General features: G+C 43.4%; 1 protein-coding gene across 5 annotated transcripts in view; it reads left to right on the top strand.

Annotated features, from left to right (window-relative positions):
- The first annotated feature begins 4,049 nt into the window (after nucleotides 1–4,049).
- The window catches only part of LOC106603277 (seizure protein 6), a 260,472-nt gene continuing 246,447 nt past the window's right edge, over nucleotides 4,050–18,074 (top strand). For all 5 annotated transcript variants that reach the window (XM_014196718.3, XM_014196715.3, XM_014196719.3 and 2 more), the window contains exon 1: nucleotides 4,050–4,428. In XM_014196718.3, the coding sequence (XP_014052193.2) occupies nucleotides 4,344–4,428 (85 nt within the window). In that variant the 5' untranslated portion in view covers nucleotides 4,050–4,343. The remainder of the gene's footprint in view (nucleotides 4,429–18,074) is intronic.

Here is an 18,074-nt window from a genome sequence, read left to right as displayed (position 1 = left end):
AAGTCTCGAGCTCACCTTCTGCACAACCCATCCTGGCTGGATGGCAGTAGTAGCCCTGTACGTTTGGGGTGCTAGTACAGGGCGGACTGGGCTATGCAGGGGCCTGATGGTCGCCGTGCGTAGAGGAGGTGTCCTGTAGCCTGGACTTTGGAGGCGTACCGGTGGCCAGACGTATTGGGCTGGCATCCTCCTTCCAGGCTGGATGCCCACTCTAGCACGGCCTTTGCTTGGGGCTGAGATCACACGCACCGGACTGTGCGTGCGCATGGGCGAGATCTTGCGTACTTCTTCGTACTTCGGCGCTCTCCACTCCATGTGCTCCCCATAATAAGCACGAGGTGTTGGCTTCCTTTGCCCAGCCACCCACCCCGTGTGACCCCCCAAAACAATTCTTGTGGCTGCCTCTCAGGCTTCCTTGCTAGCCGTGTCCCAACGTACTTCTCCCGGTCCTCACCGTTCCTTCGCCACAGACCTTCTCCCGCCAGGATTTCCTCCCATGACCACGATTCCCTGTAATCCTCCTGCTTCCTTGGCTGCTCCCTCTTCTGTTGCTTGGTCCGGGTCTGGTGGGTAGTTCTGTAATGCGTGTCGTGTGTGGAGGACCAAGACGCAACAGGGAAGTGTATACTCATCTTCTTTTTTTAATATTGAGGAAGGAGAAACAAATGAAACACGTATACCATTAACAGAAACGACACTAACAGTTCTGTCAGGTGATAAACACAAAACAGAATACAACTACCCACAATCCAGAATACAAACAAACCCCTAATTATTGGACCTTCAATCAGAAGCAACGAGGAGCCGCTGCTTCCAATTGAAGGTCAAGAACAAAACTGCACAAAGAAACAGAGTGACTAGAATAAACATAGAAAATGCCCAAACATGGAACATATACCAAAACTCTAGACCACTCTAATCAAACACCCCTTGTCTATACACTTAGACTAACAATCCCCGAAACATATAAACAAAATACCCCCTGCCACGTCCTGACCATACTAAACACTAACAAATAACACCTTTACAGGTCAGAACGTGACAGTAACTCGATGATGCACAGCAGTTTTTAACACTGGACTGGGCGAGAATGACTTCTCCTCTACGCTGCTGATGTAAGGAACACAGAATAATACTGCAAATTAGTTAGAAGCTAATGATAACCAAAGTCAGGATAGAGAACATCTGTGTGCATGGTTGTTCATTCAGAGCTAATAGATTTTTATATAATGGCCTAATGGCTGACAATTGTTCAGTGAAAGTATAACTTAAAGGGGTTGCAGTAGTCAGCTCTATGGTATGATTGTGATGGGAGCTGATTACCCCAGCATGCTTTTAAGAAATCCCCTGGAGGGTTAATTCTAGTCTGTGTGGGTGGTAAGAGGCCCTCTGATACCATGTGACATCCTGTTGTCTGGTTTGGCTGAAACACAATAACAGTACAGCTAAACATCCAGAACATTGCCTCCAGTTTGCATCTGGTGTGTGTCAGTTGCACGTGAGATGAAACACAGTAAGCCCCAATTACAGAAAACCTGGATTGCTGATGCTATATATTGGCAAATGAGAAGCTTTGAAGTCACTGGCCACCATAGGAATGAATGGAATTCTACAGTATTTCAATAAAATGTTTCAAGGAATGTTTCAAAATTACATATATTTATTTGTTGTAGTGGGGACAGTATTTTTCTTTTTACATGTTCATGTTCAGTTCTTAATATAAAGCATGCATTAAGGTATATGTAATAGAATAAACTTGTCAAATATTAATGTCGACATTAATAAATGCATTTCTATAGCTTCCAAAATATAGTTTTTTTTACAATGATGGAGTAACAATATGGCTGCTTGGTGGCTTCAAAACAGCACCACCCTGTCAGTTATCTAGGGTTAATACATATCATTGGTAAGCCCTTACTACCAATGCAAGAAGTGAGCTCAAGATGCTTTTAAAACATCATGCCATCGAATATTACCTTAATGCTTGTAGCAGCAGGCCACTGATGTGCGGCTCATTACCTCTAGACATTGGCCATTTCATTTCACGGGCTCGGTTTTCATTAGCTGTCCGGGCCTCCTGCCCATTAACTAAATTAAGGTTTGGATGCAAACTTCTGGCTCCAAGCAAGACCTCTGGGCTGCTTAACTGGGCCAGTGAGATTCACTGACAGAGGGACACATTTATTCCAAACCAAGGCCTGACTCAGCCATGAGAAAGGGGGTGGGTGAGAGAGAGACAGGGAGAGAGAGAGAGACAGAAAAAGAAATGCAGAGAGTAAAAAAAGAGCTAGAGAAAGCAACGGAGGGGTGTCTCTGAGATGACCATAACATCCAATTTACATACATTACCGTCACACAGCCACAGGAAATGAAATAAACATAAGTCCCAGCAGAGAGTCCTAGCCAGTGAGTTCTTAGTGAGTGGAGACATCCATTCTAGAGGAGTGACGGTGTAGGCAGGCGCTGCCTTGTCATCATGACACACCACACCTTCACTTATCAAGAGGATGACTGGAATGTCTAAGACAAATGGCTGTGGAGCAGCTACCAGGAAGAGGAAAAACATGTAGCTGTCACGTCCTGACCGTATAGGGGTTATTTGTGATTGTAGTTTGGTCAGGACGTGGCAGAGGGTATTTGTTTTATGTGGTTCGGGGTGGTGGTTTGTTTAGAAGGGTGTTTGATGTATTATTTACGGGTTTTGGGTTATGTTCTATGTTTTTTGTATTTCTATGTTCTTTCTAGTTTAGTATTTTCTATGTTAGGTATTGAGTGTTGGACTCTCAATTGGAGGCAGGTGTTTGTAGTTGCCTTTGATTGAGAGTCCTATAATTAGGGATGGGTTTTGTTTGTTAATTGTGGGTAGTTGTTTTTGCATTGCGTTGGTGTAGCCTGCAAAACTGTTTCCTGTCGTCGTTTTTTGGTGTTCACATTCAATAAATATAATGATGAGCACGCAACCCGCTGCGCCTTGGTCCTCTCTTCACGAAGACAGGCGTTACAGTAGCTCCATGTACATTATGGCTTAATTTGGTTTAATATGTCTCCAGTTAGGCATGATGCTGAAATAACAATAACTAGCGTTCCTGGTACATTAAATATGATGGGTCCTGTTTGCACCCTGTTATCCTGTAGTTCCTGCTTCCCAGTCTTGTCTTCCTCTCCGTTTCTTTGTTCTTGTGAATGGTTTTTCTCCTGCATGATGGACCGACTACCTGTAACGGCATGCACACCATTTCCATCCCTGCACTACTTTATGTGCAGGCACATGGTTACTAATACTTTAGGTGGGAGCACTGAGGCTGAGTGAGTACATCATATGCATTGTAATGATGCAATCCATGTGGTGTCATAGCTCAATACCATCAAGGTGAGATTCACACTCGGATGTGTTAATCCATGATTCAGCTTGTGAACCAAAGTCAGGCTAGAGGTGCTTTAAACAGACACACATGGAAAATAAACCCATCTCCCCATAGGAGCATGAAAATAAGTACCTAGTGAACTATTGTACAAAGGCAATACGACTACTTCAATACCACAGTGTACATGAGGCTCAGGCAAGTTGATTTATAATGCAGAATTTCGTCACTATTTCATTATTGCTACTGTCCATCAAGACAAAAGGCTACAGGGGTTTAACCACCAACAATACTTTATAATTCATGATTGTTCTACAAAATTGATGAACTTTCCCTATACTGTTGGTTGCCCTTTTTAGTATCCAGTGAATGTATGATGACTGAAAATACGTTATGTGAGTTATATAAAGCACTTTCCCCTTATTGTTAACAGTAACTGATTTAAATGATAACAAACACTGAAATGTAGCTATTGCTCACTTTTTAGTTTTGATATATGCTTATCATCGAGTTCTCAAAATTATAGCAATAACATGCATGCATACATGCCAGAGTCATTGAACAAGTTTAAATATCTAACCACAAAAAAGGCATGTGATTTGTTGCGCATTTGAAATGCACAGTCCTATACGGAGTAGTAACTTTTCCTCGGGGCGGAAGTTGTACCGTTTGCTGACGCTAGGAGCTGTCCATGGTGCTGAAGCGTCAGCGGCGTATTAGCTGTCTTGACGGTTCTGACAGCACAGAGAGCCAGGAATCCGTTTACTGAGCGTTACAATTAAACGGGCTCTGCGTTTCAGTTGATTGTTGTCAGATCTGCTTATTGCTCGACTTGCTAAATAAGTGCAAAAGCAGCACGGCTTTCTCTGTGTTTCACAGACCTCACGGACATTTTATTCTCCGTTTGCTTATTTTGCTCTGGAAAGTATTTAATATAAGGACGTATTCTGTGAGCAGAGAGCGACTTCGACTTCAGTAGACATGTGTATAAGAAGAGACGACCAATTACACGTCATCTTTACGGTGTTGGTTCTCGCTGCTGCGGTGACAAGCATACATGGGCAAGGTAAGACATAGATTCAGTCCTACCTGGAGTTCTGGAGAAAATGACTATGTTTTAATGTCAGTCTGCTACGATAGTAGGCTATTTGCGATATCAGCCCCTACGGCTCCGCGTATGGTATCAACTGTTCCTGGCACCAGTTCTACAAGTGTGTTTGTGCTCTTAATATAGTTCTATATTTATATGCATAAGTCCATTAAGGACAAGGATCTGTATTCTGTCCCTGATATCCTCGCATGCGTCCCGGTCTGTCTACAATAAAGTAAAATCCCCCAAAAGCCCTTAGTACTTGGAAGCAGAAAGAAAACGTCACAGGGACTTAAGTGACTTACTTAATTCCTTTAAAACATGATGTAATATTTAAAAATGTTTCACTGGGTGTGTTTGCATCATTATATACATTTAATCAAGCTAGAGCTCTCCTTAGTCATAATAAACTCATGGAACAAAAGTTAAGCATGCCCTTAGTTAATACATAAATATATGCTGTAAATGTATGGAATACAAATGTAAATATTGCACCAAACACAACATACACTCTCAATTAACATAGTTACTGATCATATTGCTTGATTCATTAAAATGGGCAAGGGGTTTGTAAAAAACATTTTAGGAGTCTACTTTGTACTCTCTATCACAACACGTTTGTTTTGGTTTTTGACAACCGGATTCAAAGGACAACTGTAATGGAATATAATATTAATGGCATACAACACTGCCTTTCTGGTTAAGAAACATCAATGAAAAGTCCTATTCAATAATATAGCATACAATTAGGAGTAGCCTAGAACAACATTTTACGCAACACCGGGGTGAGCAGACCTTTACTATTTGTGTGAGATGGTCCATGTGGCAGACGGTGATTAAGAGACTAATGCTCAGGAAGATGAAGATTACTGACCGAGCTGTTTGACACAGTTGAGTGCTACAGCGGGAAGCGCCTCTACCCATTGCACAGTGCAACGGTCTTTAAAACAAATATATATATATATTTTTTAGGTGCAATGGTCTCACTTATTTATGCTCTGTCCACACAATTTTATAAAGCCATGTCACTCGAACTTTGTAGTCTGTAAACAATATCCCAATCTTTCTTCAATTATGTGACTTTTAAATGTCTTAAACCAGTTTAGGCTAGTCTACTATTTTCTCTCCACAAAAGTCATCCCTATGATTATGAGAAACCACATTATTTTGTTCCTTTTGCCTCTGAGCAAGTGAATATTTAACCTCTTATCTATGAGTTTAGTTTTTCAGTCATGTTTCTTTTTCATAGAAACTGGATCGATACTGTTGACTGACATGAACTTCATCTGAGCCAGTCTATGCATCATGAGACATGCAATTTATTCTGTATCCATAATGTCATGTAAATAACTCATGCCATGCACCTTTCAGGCTCTCTACACAGAGATCCCATCAAATACTTTATGAATAAGACCCTATGAATTGCAAATTCCCTCTGTGTGAAACCATTAGCTATTTGTCTAAGGAGCTTAGAGGATTGCGTATAGAGTACTAACTGTGAGAGTGTATAAACAGGCCGACAGGCTGCGTCAACAGCTTTCCCACTCTTCTCTCTATTGCAGTCATCCGGTACAGTAGGCCAATATGTTCAAGGGCTATTTCAATGTCGTACACTGATTTCTCATCGGCATAATGCGTTGTGTACGTTCCCTTTATTCACAGATGATGACAGACCAATAAATACTTATATAACTAGATTTAATAAAAAAAGTATTCACTCCTGGTGTCAATGTTAAGGGTGTGTACTGGAGGTGAAGTCAGGTGCAGGAGAACAGAGTGTAGTGAACAGGCGCACTTTTTATTCCGGTCCAACAAAAGCTCAAAAGTACATAAATGTACCCAAACACGGAACATAGACAAAAGTAGGCGCGACAATGCCCACATAACATAAATACAATTTCACACAAAGACATGGAGGGGAACAGAGGACTAAATACATGCAGTGTGATTAGGGAATGAAAACCAGGTGTGAATGGAACAAGACAAAACAAATGGAAATATGAAAAATGGAGCGGCAATGGCTTGAAAGCCGATGACGCCGAATGCCGCCCGAACAAGGAGAGGAGCCGACTTCGGCGGAAGTCGTCACAGTCAAATTATGACAACTGACTTTACACTGTCATGATACAAGCCATTGATTTGGTCAGCTGACCAATTACATAACCAAAATAACAGTTAAAGACATGATATGAAGTTACAGTAGCTGACAGCTGACACCAGGCATAACTGTTTATGTCATATGTTGAGTCATTATTATGACTGCATTATTTAGGCCTAACGACAGAGCATCAAGTAAACAACAGCTTCTGTGTGTCGTGACAGCCCATAATGGTTAGTATAAGATCAATTAATTGCAGACTGCTTAAAGAATTCCAACAGCCTCCCCGTAAACACACCAGCTGAACAGCATCCCTCGCTCACCGCTGAACACTCCTGGTGTCAAGTGTCAGTGTGTGGCGGGTCGGACGAAGTCAGGCGCAGGACACAGAACTGAGTAAAAACGTAACTTTACTCGAAAATAAAGCAACAATATATTCCACGCTGGGAAACACACCAGCTCACAGAAATACTGACCACTTAACAACGAACAAACACGCACAAAAACCATGGGAAAAACAGAGGGTTAAATAATGAACATGTAATTGGGGAATTGAAACCAGGTGTGTAAAACAAAGACTAAACAAAAGGAAAATGAAAAGTGGATCGGCGATGGCTAGAAGGCCGGTGACGTCGACCGCCGAACGCCGCCCGAGCAAGGCGAGGGACCGACTTTGGCGGAAGTCGTGACACCTGGAAGAAGGAACAAAATGCACACAGTATTTTTTTAGAGCAAAGTAACCTTTGATAGTTTGCATTAGTGCATTCAAGGCTGAAGATATTTAATGATAACAATCAGTGGTGTAAATGTGCCCTTGTGGTGTTTTTTTCTGAGTAAACTTGAGCAATGCTTTTAATGCATCAGACTTTCACGGAGCAGAAAACCAAGCCTTGCTTCACTTTTCTTTGTATGGCTGATGTCAGCCTGGATTCAAAGCTTTGGCTAGAGACAAATTGCTTAACACCTTGAAATACAATGGAATGGTATTCATCTTGACAGGGTAATTACTGCTCAGTGATCACCATCTATCTTAAGCTATTTTAAGGTCTGACCTTTCACCTTTCTCCTTTGTCTTTAAAGAGCGGCTATCATGCATGCTATTCATGCTCTCGACAATACTCAGGCGCGCGAACACACACACACGCACACACAAACTATTTCCCATTCTTTGTTTGGATATCTTGGTTTGTGTGTGGTAGTTTGTGTTTCCAACATTTTCACAGAATTTCGTGGCCCATTATCTCTGTACAGTGTCCCACATTATCTGAATGTGCTAACATGTGCAGGGTGGGATCTAGGAGATTGAGTTTGGGGATGTTTTATGTATCCTGCATCTCATTAAATCAATTACGAGCCCCTCCTGGTTGATGGAGCTCTCCTTGACACGCCACTGTCGGTTTGAATATTGTACTAAAGATGAAAGTCTATGATTAGAATAATGAGCCATTCAACAGAGCCTTGTGGAAGAATAGAGGATTATTACCCATGATTTGTGCTAGATGGGGGTTCAGGGGCTGGAATATGCCTGGAAACAGGTACTTATTACTCTAAGTATGGCAAATCAATTTAAATTGCACGACAGAGGTTTTCACTGAAAGTCCATATTTTATTTTTGCTCTTGGGGACACAGTTGCCCTCCCCAAGTTTTGTTAGGAGCTTGATATTTTTAGAGAGAGGGGGGGGGGGGGGGGGGGGTAGCTAGTTCCACTTTCAGATAGCTCTACTGTAGACAACATAGAAAATCAAATATCGACGATTTCTCAATAGAATTACAAGCTTATGTAAGTTGATGCACTCTTAATCTATAGCATGCAGTCATTCAGTCTATAGCCTAAAATTCTTTCATAAAGCCACCATCAACTTAGTCACGGATGGAGCGTTAAAGATAAATGAGTGACACCCCCATCTCATTTCAGAGCGAGGAGAGAAAGCCTGTCATTCATGGTGATCCGGAGTAATCGTTTCCTCACAGAGTTTTTAGGAAGGTGGTGGGAGTGGGTGGCACACAGGCAGGCAGCAGACGTCCCATTCAATTATACTGCACGTTCTTGAATTGTGATCATCCTGTAATTTCAGAGGAGGGGATAGAAAATGTTCAACACCTGTTTTCTGGATTACTGGTGATTAACTTCATCAAGGGCCATTCAGCATCTGCACGCTGTCATAATTAGTTTCGCTTTCCTTCAGCTTGTCAATTGTAAATGAGAGTCATTATGCCAGAATGACCCCTTTTCCGGGCTTGGCGCCTGACAGTGCCGTTCCCTGCTTCTCTGCCTCTCTGCCTCTCTCGGCCTCCCAGGTGGAGCATACAGCCTGGCTTTATGCTGTCATTTGTTAGCTCTCCATCTGATAAGGCTTTCTGCTCTTACAGTATGTCACGTGCATTGTAATGTCAGTCATCATCTTTTTAAATGTGGTTTAAAAGGTTTATATTTTTGTGGAAACTATTCTGTAAATATCTTGTTAAAATAATCTCTGAATTCATTTACATTTTATTTTACTCTGCAATGATTCTCTCTTTGACATTTTGTTGCTGTATGTACTCAATGTAGAATTAATTCCGTTGTTCTTGTATAAATAAGGGGTTGCTTTAGTCGTCAAAACCTTAGCCTAGAGAAAATCATGGAACCTTTCATGGCTGTTTACCATTGCTTCACTCTAAGTGGCCCTGGGTATGGCTCTTTGGTGATAGATAAGGATTTGATGAGCAGGTTCTTCAGGAGGACTTATCATCCGTTTTCAGATCGTGACGGTTCCTCTCGTCACTCTCCTGGTAATCTCCAGTGGGGTGAAGCACATTTAGAGGGTTCACACCGACTGCAGCCCATTTCACCCAGGCCATGCGTGCAGCGACGGAAATAAGAAATCTCTTCAGAGGCGGATCCCATCACTCACAGCCAATCCTTTTATGATATATCACTCTCAACAGAGAGGGTCGAGGCAAGAAGCGGTTAAGAGAGGGTCAGGGATTGAAAAAACGTGACTCGCCAACATCAGTGGCAATGTAGATTAAGTGGATTCTCCCTCCCTCTCTGCCTCTCGTGTCCACCTCCATTTGACCTCTGACCTTCGTCTGTCAGCTGAATAGAGTGCTGCCTGCTGCTACCTCGTCAAGGCAGAGCAGAGTGGGCTGAGCTTTTAGCTGCCGTCCCTTGGGCCTTTTGCCTTATCAATCCTACAATCACTGTCCCACAAAAAAAAAAAAATGTCAGTGTGGTGAGCCCCTCCCCCAGTCCCCCACTCCAGAGTTCACACTCTGCCAGGCTGCGTACACACCTCTCTAATCAGGAGTGGCGTGTGCTTGGGCTGCAGAGGAGCTGGCTCTCTGAAACAATTAGGCCCAGGGATAGCTCCAGCTCTCTTCCCCCTGTTCTGAATGCCAGATCCCATCTAGAAAGCACTTCATCTGGGCCGGCACAGAGGCCCTAGCTCGGCTGGGTAGCACCGTGTGGAAGGCAACAGGTAATAGCCTGTGTAATGTGTTTGGAGGAGTAGCTTTAGTATTCACAGCCAACGTTGACCTCAGCCAGGCAGGGCCACCCCCACAGTAATTTCCTCTGAAAAGATGTAATTGAATTCATCAGGAAGGGTAAACATATTGTAAGTAGCAGAGTGAGATAATGATGTTGTGGATAGATCAAGGAAGGGGATAGCAGCTTCACAAGTAATTGAAAATGGGCAAAGCCAAACACAATGGTATTGGTAGTGTGTCTGACTTACGCACTTTGCTTTTTCAGACAAGTTAGCTAAATAGTACCATCCTTTGTGGTGTCCTACATTGACTCAGATGGCAGTTTGTTTTGTTATACCACACCAGCCATGGGAGCTGACTACTAAATTCAGCCTGACTACTTAAAAAGCTCACTCCAATCACTCCCCCCCCACAAAACAAATTCCATTTTAGGAGAACCTTTCTGTGATTTGTTTAAAGGAGGCAGTTTAAAGGACACACACATAAGCAAACACACACAACCAAAGCTGCACACACTTGCACAGGTATGCATTCAGACAACGATGGCAATCGGATAAAGCAGAATATTAGATTTTGGTGATGTGTTTTCTGTAGATATTGCTGTGCAAGTACAAAACAATTCAAGATGTTATCTTAAACTGATTGACAATTGCAGAAGAGCTTTCTTCCCTGAATAGAAGGCAGTCCAGTGGATGCCTATCCATCCAATCCTAATCTTAGGAAAATAAAACGTTTTAGTTTATTTCCAACTTCATACTACTTCTTGCTACATATCTATATATTGATTGTGTTGTTGTCCCCTGTGTAGGTTTGCTGGGCTTTTCTGTTATAGAAGAGTGCCACTCGGTTCCTGCCATTTACCTCCTAGCACTCTCCCTACCAACAGGGCTATGATGTGGTTGTGGTTGTGGTTGTGAGCATCTCATCCCTGTGTTGAGAGGTATTTAACCATGATCCCAGAGGATCCTGCCGCATGTATAATTGAGAGGTTTTCACATCTGCTGCCATGTCAGAAATATTGAACATTGTCGCTCAGGGGAACCACGGGGCAGCCTGTTCTGTTCTGTTCTGTCAGTGCAGACTGTGCAGTGAGTGGCCTGTAATTAGAACACTCCTCTTTCGATTAGTTGGCAGAGGAGCCCTCACATTGATTGGTCTGTTGGGCTTTTTTCAGATTAAATCCGTCCTGTGGTAACCTAACGTAGCAGGCGTAAAAGAAATGCCTGAAACTACATGCTCCATATTCTGGTCATGACGAGAAAGGAAAAAACTGTCGGGGGAGGTTCTCTTCTGCAATGTCGGGTAAATGTGGAGGAGGAGTTAAGATGGAGTACCACAATTCCGGTTGGAAACAACTTCAGAGAGCCAGCTAGCAAACGTGCCATAGCTTCCTGCTATACAATATGTTTCACGGGGACTGTAAACAGCGAGGCGCGCGTCCAAAGCAGAAGCCGTGTCACAGTCTGTCTACCTTTTCCCCTGAAAAGTGGATGTTGCCTACTCAGCTGAAGGTGGTCATGTGGTGCCAGACGAGCCCAAGGCTTCCTGTCTTTATAGGGCTATAATGAGGCCAAAGCCCAGCTGAGGACTCCTGTGTCCCTCGTTGTTGTCGATCAAATAAAAACGTAAAGAGATGTATTGTCTGCATTCAGTCATTATATCATCGCTTTCATTCATTTATGAATGTTTTCATCCCTGAGTTGACCTATTGTTTTACCTTTCTTTTGGTTCACTGATTAAATATATTATGTAATATGGCCACATTGGCTAAAAGTCAATTTTGTTGTACTTGTAAATAACAAACCAATTATAAACAAACCAATCAATTTTCCTTGGACTACCCATCCTTCTCACATCATTCACACTGAAACAAAACCACACACTCCCAGGACAGCCACAGCCTATATTTCTGTAGAGCGGCCACTGCAGTTGAGAGGATTGTATGTGTGTGGTGAGATGAAAGCCTGGTGTATATAGCCATTCTGCTCAGCCAGCGCCAGCAGCTCTGACGAACAGCGAGACAGACAGACAGTGCTAAATGTCTGTGTGCTGAAGCTCCCTCTCCCTGCACAATGCCAATGCATTGGAAAACAGAGAAAAAGCTGCCTTGAAGGCTGGTGTGATTATAACGTATGTGAAATAGTACTCTTCTCTCCAGCCATGTTTAAAATGTATTATCTATCTGCTGTTCCTTGTGGAGCACTTGTATGTGAATGTGATCAGCCGACTTCACTTCAGGGACCAGGCTTTGAGTGGATGGCTCTCCAAGTAAATGTCTGTGTGTTTTTATTTTCTCAAGCTAGATGATTCACAGGTAGAAAACAGAGGGAAGGGAGAACGGCTTGGAGACATTGGTTTGTTTTATAATTTTTCACTCGCCACTGCTTTTGGTATTGAGTGATACACGTATGTGAGTGTGTTATTTTCCCAATCCCGCCCAACACCCAAATAACATAGAGAAGTTAGGCTATCTGGTTGGTGTGTGTAAATCAGACAACTACAGACAACCACACAGGCTACACCGCTACATGTATATTGTAATTGTAAATCTATGTACAGTTCATAGATCATTAGTTTTAATGTGCTTGTTGGAACCATAATTATTAGCTGTAGACCTTGTCAATAATTCACTCAATACAATTTAGTCTGCAATTTATTTTCTGACGTATTACTGCAGTGTGATTTCCTAAAGTCGAAACAAGAACATCACTCTATCGAACAAGCCTGACCTTGATAGTAAATCCTGTACTCTTGCATATTTATTTTTTCATCTGTCATGTTTTATTCACTGTTCAGAAAATATTGCAATATACAAAGCAACATATGGATGGATAAAGTGTGTGTAGGTCAGTATGTATCTATGCACAGGTGTGTATGTAGGCTAGTACGCATGCATGCGTGTATGAATGCTTGAGTTTTCAGCTAACGTGAATTCTTTATATATTTTTTCTTTTTTCTTTAACCTTTAACTAGGTAAGTCAGTTAAGAACAAATTCTTATTTACAATGACGGCCTACCCCAGCCAAGCCCGGACGACGCTGAGCCAATTATGCGCCGCCCTATGGGACTCCCAATCACAGCCTGATGTGATGCAGCCTGGAATTCAACGTAAAATCATAAAAAAATGTCACCATATCATTGAATTTAGGTTAAACGTTGGGTGAAAAAAAGACAAAATGTCCTTACGTTAATGACTTTTTACAAATCCAATCCGTTTTCCACGTTGGTTCAACATCATCACGTGTTTTTGGGGTTGAAATGACGTGGAAACAACATTCCTTCTGCCAGTTTTTCCCAGGGGGCAGTGTGCGTGTGTGCCCTCAGGGTCTTTCAGTCTGACTCTCCATGCATCTGGCCCTATGTCAGCACTGTGTTATCAGCCCTATGTCAGCAGCGTGTTATCAGCCCTATGTCAGCAGCGTGTTATCAGCCCTATGTCGGCAGCGTGTTATCAGCCCTATGTCGGCAGCGTGTTATCAGCCCTATGTCAGCAGCGTGTTATCAGCCCTATGTCAGCAGCGTGTTATCAGCCCTATGTCGGCAGCGTGTTATCAGCCCTATGTCGGCAGCGTGTTATCAGCCCTATGTCGGCAGCGTGTTATCAGCCCTATGTCAGCAGCGTGTTATCAGCCCTATGTCAGCAGCGTGTTATCAGCCCTATGTCGGCAGCGTGTTATCAGCCCTATGTCGGCAGCGTGTTATCAGCCCTATGTCAGCAGTGTGTTATCAGCCCTATGTCAGCAGCGTGTTATCAGCCCTATGTCGGCAGCGTGTTATCAGCCCTATGTCGGCAGTGTGTTATCAGCCCTATGTCAGCAGCGTGTTATCAGCCCTAGGTCAGCAGCGTGTTATCAGCCCTATGTCGGCAGCGTGTTATCAGCCCTATGTCGGCAGCGTGTTATCAGCCCTATGTCGGCAGCGTGTTATCAGCCCTATGTCGGCAGCGTGTTATCAGCCCTATGTCGGCAGCGTGTTATCAGCCCTATGTCAGCAGCGTGTTATCAGCCCTATGTCAGCAGCGTGTTATCAGCCCTATGTCGGCAGCGTGTTATCGGAGAAATCCAATGTTGTCACATCAAGCGAGGCCCCTGTCCCCTACCACAATGGAACAGACTGACGTCTCCTGGCCGACGAGATATTCTGCTGTTCTGAGCTGTCATTTGAATGGCAGATGACACCCCGTCAGTCAGTCACAGTAGAGATGCGGCGAGAATAGGGATGGCCAATCATCACACAGCTGACCTCACCCCATCGCCTCTGGAGACACACTATGCCTCAGCAAGGGCAGGCTCAGATTCACACCCACAGCAGACACAGATTCTATTATAGTTTCTAGTCTGGAGAGAAACGCACAATGTTTCGTTGATGGAGCATTTTGCATGTTATTTTTTTATTTGAACTTTTCCAAGATCAGAAACACACACCGATTTTTTACTTGGCGATTACATATTCAGCTCTTGTTTGTCTTGTTGTGGAAGAGACAAAACAAGTATCAGTGAGTTTGTTATTTTCAATCAACTCCTCCCTGAATTGTGTGCAGGTTAAAGGGTTCAGTGCCAATCAGAGAGAGGATGGTAATCAGAGGAGCTCAGTGAGATGTGGGGTCTGGATGGTTGAGCTCACTGGAACATTATCCAGATGTACCATGGTGTACTTATAGTCTCCATGGTACATTAGACTACAGGCCTGTTATTGTAACACACAGTAGTCAGAATGGCAGAGGCAAACAGACAACACCCCGAAGACTGCAATCTACTGGTCCAACCCAACACTGCAAAGTTTGTTAGATCAGTTTTAGTCTTGTGTTTGGGAGTCGGAGTTACTCAAAGTATATTGTCTCAGATGTACTCCACTCTATGAGGAAACACAACAATGGGCAATTTATTCAATTCACTTTTTGTGTCAGTTTATGTATCACAATAAAAGTTATATTATAGTAGTGTGAGGGAAACACATGTTGCAACACAGAGCTGTTCACTCTTCAATATCATTTTAAGAGGATATTGAGATGAGAAATGAGGATAGTGGGGACTGGGGTGTATTGAGAGTTACCGGGCGAGTGTGGGGGAGTCTCTGCACATGAGCCTTTGCTGTGTGTACATCCCAGGATTAAATCTGGATTATGGAGGCAAACAGAGAAAGGGAACTATGACAGTAGGGGATGAGAGTGGGCTGCCCACAGTTCACACACAACACACACTGTCTGTATGCAGGGCTGGGGTAAACATGCTTATTCTCTTGTCTGTCTGTTAGAGAAAATAACATTGTTTGTTTTTAAGCTTTGCTGTTACAATTGGGAGTCAGGTAAACACCAAAAACTGCCTACCATTGAGACATGCATCAATTCAAACCCTAATATTCTCACATTGTGAGTCATCTTCAGAGAACGGTGGGGAAAGTAGGGAGGAACATAAGAGAAATCATTTTAATGGACTACGCGAGGCCCCAAAAGGCATGTAATGTCATCCCAAAAAGACAGTATATACTATAATTGCTCTGGGTTGTTCTAACAAGCTCTTAGCCAAAGAAGAAGCTTGCAAAAAATATGCCTCTCTAGCAGATGGTACCATTGTTGCCCTCTTGTTGCTTTTCACCACTAACATCAGTAGCATCATAGACGTAACTCCTGTGCCTGGTAGCAGGCACTTCTTTGAAATGACTGCTATAATGGGGAGCCCAGATGTTTATCGCAGACTGGCTGAGGAGCGGGACGTGGGAACGAATAGTGTGCCAAAGATCATCTGAAGGCATCCTTTGAGAAGACGTCCTTGATGTCGCTATCAACTCATCTCACTTTTCCTGAATTTGCACAATTTGCTGTATTTCCCTGTAAAACGTCCCTCTCCTCCTCCCTGTCCTTTTAGCAGAACAAAAGGCTGCTATCACAGTTGTCTGTCAGTGTGTGGTGTGTGGAGAGGCCCAGAGATGGTCCAGGTACAGAGACTCAGATAAACAAGGCATGTCTCTTATCATTCCTCCCAAAAGACAGGGCCAGCAAAGGGCGGATTCTGTCCATCGATATTTGTTTTGTAATATTTTTCTGTTGGTATTTATTTACCACAGTAGCACCAGATGTATCATAGCTCACCATACACACACCACATAAAAGCAGCAGATTTCACACCAACGGAAGTATAATAACATCTGTAATAAGACTACAGTAGTGGAGGCATGTGTTGTATTTTCATGGCAGGAATCGCACGATGGTTCATCTGAGGTGGAAGTTTGTAAACAATTTGACAGAGAAAGATAGTGAAAGGGACAAAGAGAGAGAGAGAGGGAAGCAAGAGATAAAGAGGGAGAGAGAGGAGGAGAGAGTGACTAAGAGAAGAGAGAGAGAGAGAGCGAAAGAGAGACAACGTGGTACATGCCCTTTGGGTAGGATGCCGACTCATTCTCTCTTGGGGAGGTGGAGGTTGTGAACGTGCTGTCTGAGGTGGCACCCCCATAGGCACGCCTGTCATACAGTTGACTGCCCGTGCTCTGAGTCACTTCACAGCTAGGCATGCACAACCATATCTGCACTCAGCACAGAGTCTGGCGACCCCTTTGACCTCTCCAACGTGGGGATGACTTGTTTCCATTTTGTTTACTGCTATTAGCAAAACACAACTCCTTTTATAGTCGCCTTCATTTTGAGAGTAAGTAACAACCCTAGAGGGTTTTGAGACGCCCCAAAGATCTTACCAAGACGTGCCTGCCTGCCTGCCTACCTCACAGCTCCAATGCAATTACCTTCCGTTAATAAAGCTGCCCAGTCCTGAGGCTGGGTCGCCCTCCGCTGCTCCCCCCGGCCCTCCTCGGCCCCTAGACACTCACTGTGTAATCAAACTGACGAAGACCTCTGCTTGTGAGGTGCCAGGCTGTTTACCTTTGCTGCTGTGTGGATTGACGGCCGGGCCGTCTGAACTGAGGCATGGCTTGATGTGAAAGCTCCTCGGTTGCTGCGGGATGGAGGGAAAGGCAGGCAGAGGCAGCCCTCCTCTGAGGGGGTAGGCTAACTGAGTTTGACAGAGCTGTTTCTGCTGAGAGGCTGCAGGGATGCTGCTTCCTGGGCCAACTCCAGGACCCTCCGCTTTGTGTCTGAATGTGGAGTTGAGGAAGTGGTGAATGGTAATGCAGAGGGAGGAGGCCCAGTAACCCGTCTGTGGACTGTCAGCGTGCTGAGGACAGCAGCACACCACTCACTCCTCTCTGTGAATCTGTAGCCTTTCTGAATTTTCCCCTCTATTTATATTACATTAAAATGTTCTTGGTTCCCAAGAGCTTAAGTAAAGCTTTTATTTAGAAATCCAGGGCTTAAAAACAAAGGTGTCATTGTACGCTGATGATTCATGTTTTCTTTTAAATCGACAACTTGGATCCCTCCACAGCCTCATAGAGGATCTAGATACTTTTTCTAACCTCTCTGGAGTGTACTATATTACATGTTGGATCACAATTTTTTTGTACTTTTACACTATCGTGTAGTTTACCAATAAAATGGTCTGATGGTGATGTGGACATACTCGGTATACATATCCCGAAATAACTAGATCTTGCTGCCATGGAAAGGAAAATACCTGTCTATTTGTGGAAAAATCACCCTGATTAACTCTTTGGTCATATCCCAGTTTACCCTGATTAACTCTTTGGTCATATCCCAGTTTACCCTGATTAACTCTTTGGTCATATCCCAGTTTACCCTGATTAACTCTTTGGTCATATCCTAGTTTACATATTTTCTTATGGTCTTGTGGAGAAAACGTCCCCTGGCATGACATCACTGTAACACCACTCCTCCACTGGCCTTTCTCTCACTTCTTAATAAAGTTTAGTTTTTAGTGCACAGTTTACAGTTTAGCGCACAGTTTAGCGCACAGTATTTTAAATTATTTGAGAAAAAACGATTCCGTTTTATTTGGAACGGCAAGCCAGACAAAATTAAACAGGCTTATTGTAAGGTTCTGGGTGTAGCTGGTGCAGAGGAGTCAGGCGCAGGACAGCCGAGATGAGTAACACAATGAACTTTACTCAAAATTTCCAAATACATGAAGAAATACCAAGCCCACA

The sequence above is a fragment of the Salmo salar genome, chromosome 04 (genome assembly GCF_965601325.2).
Source record: "Salmo salar chromosome 04, fSalSal1, whole genome shotgun sequence".
NCBI classification, from domain to species: Eukaryota; Metazoa; Chordata; class Actinopteri; order Salmoniformes; family Salmonidae; genus Salmo; species Salmo salar.
The sequence above is the reverse complement of the archived record's forward strand: the minus strand, read 5'-3'. Positions and strand labels throughout refer to the sequence as shown.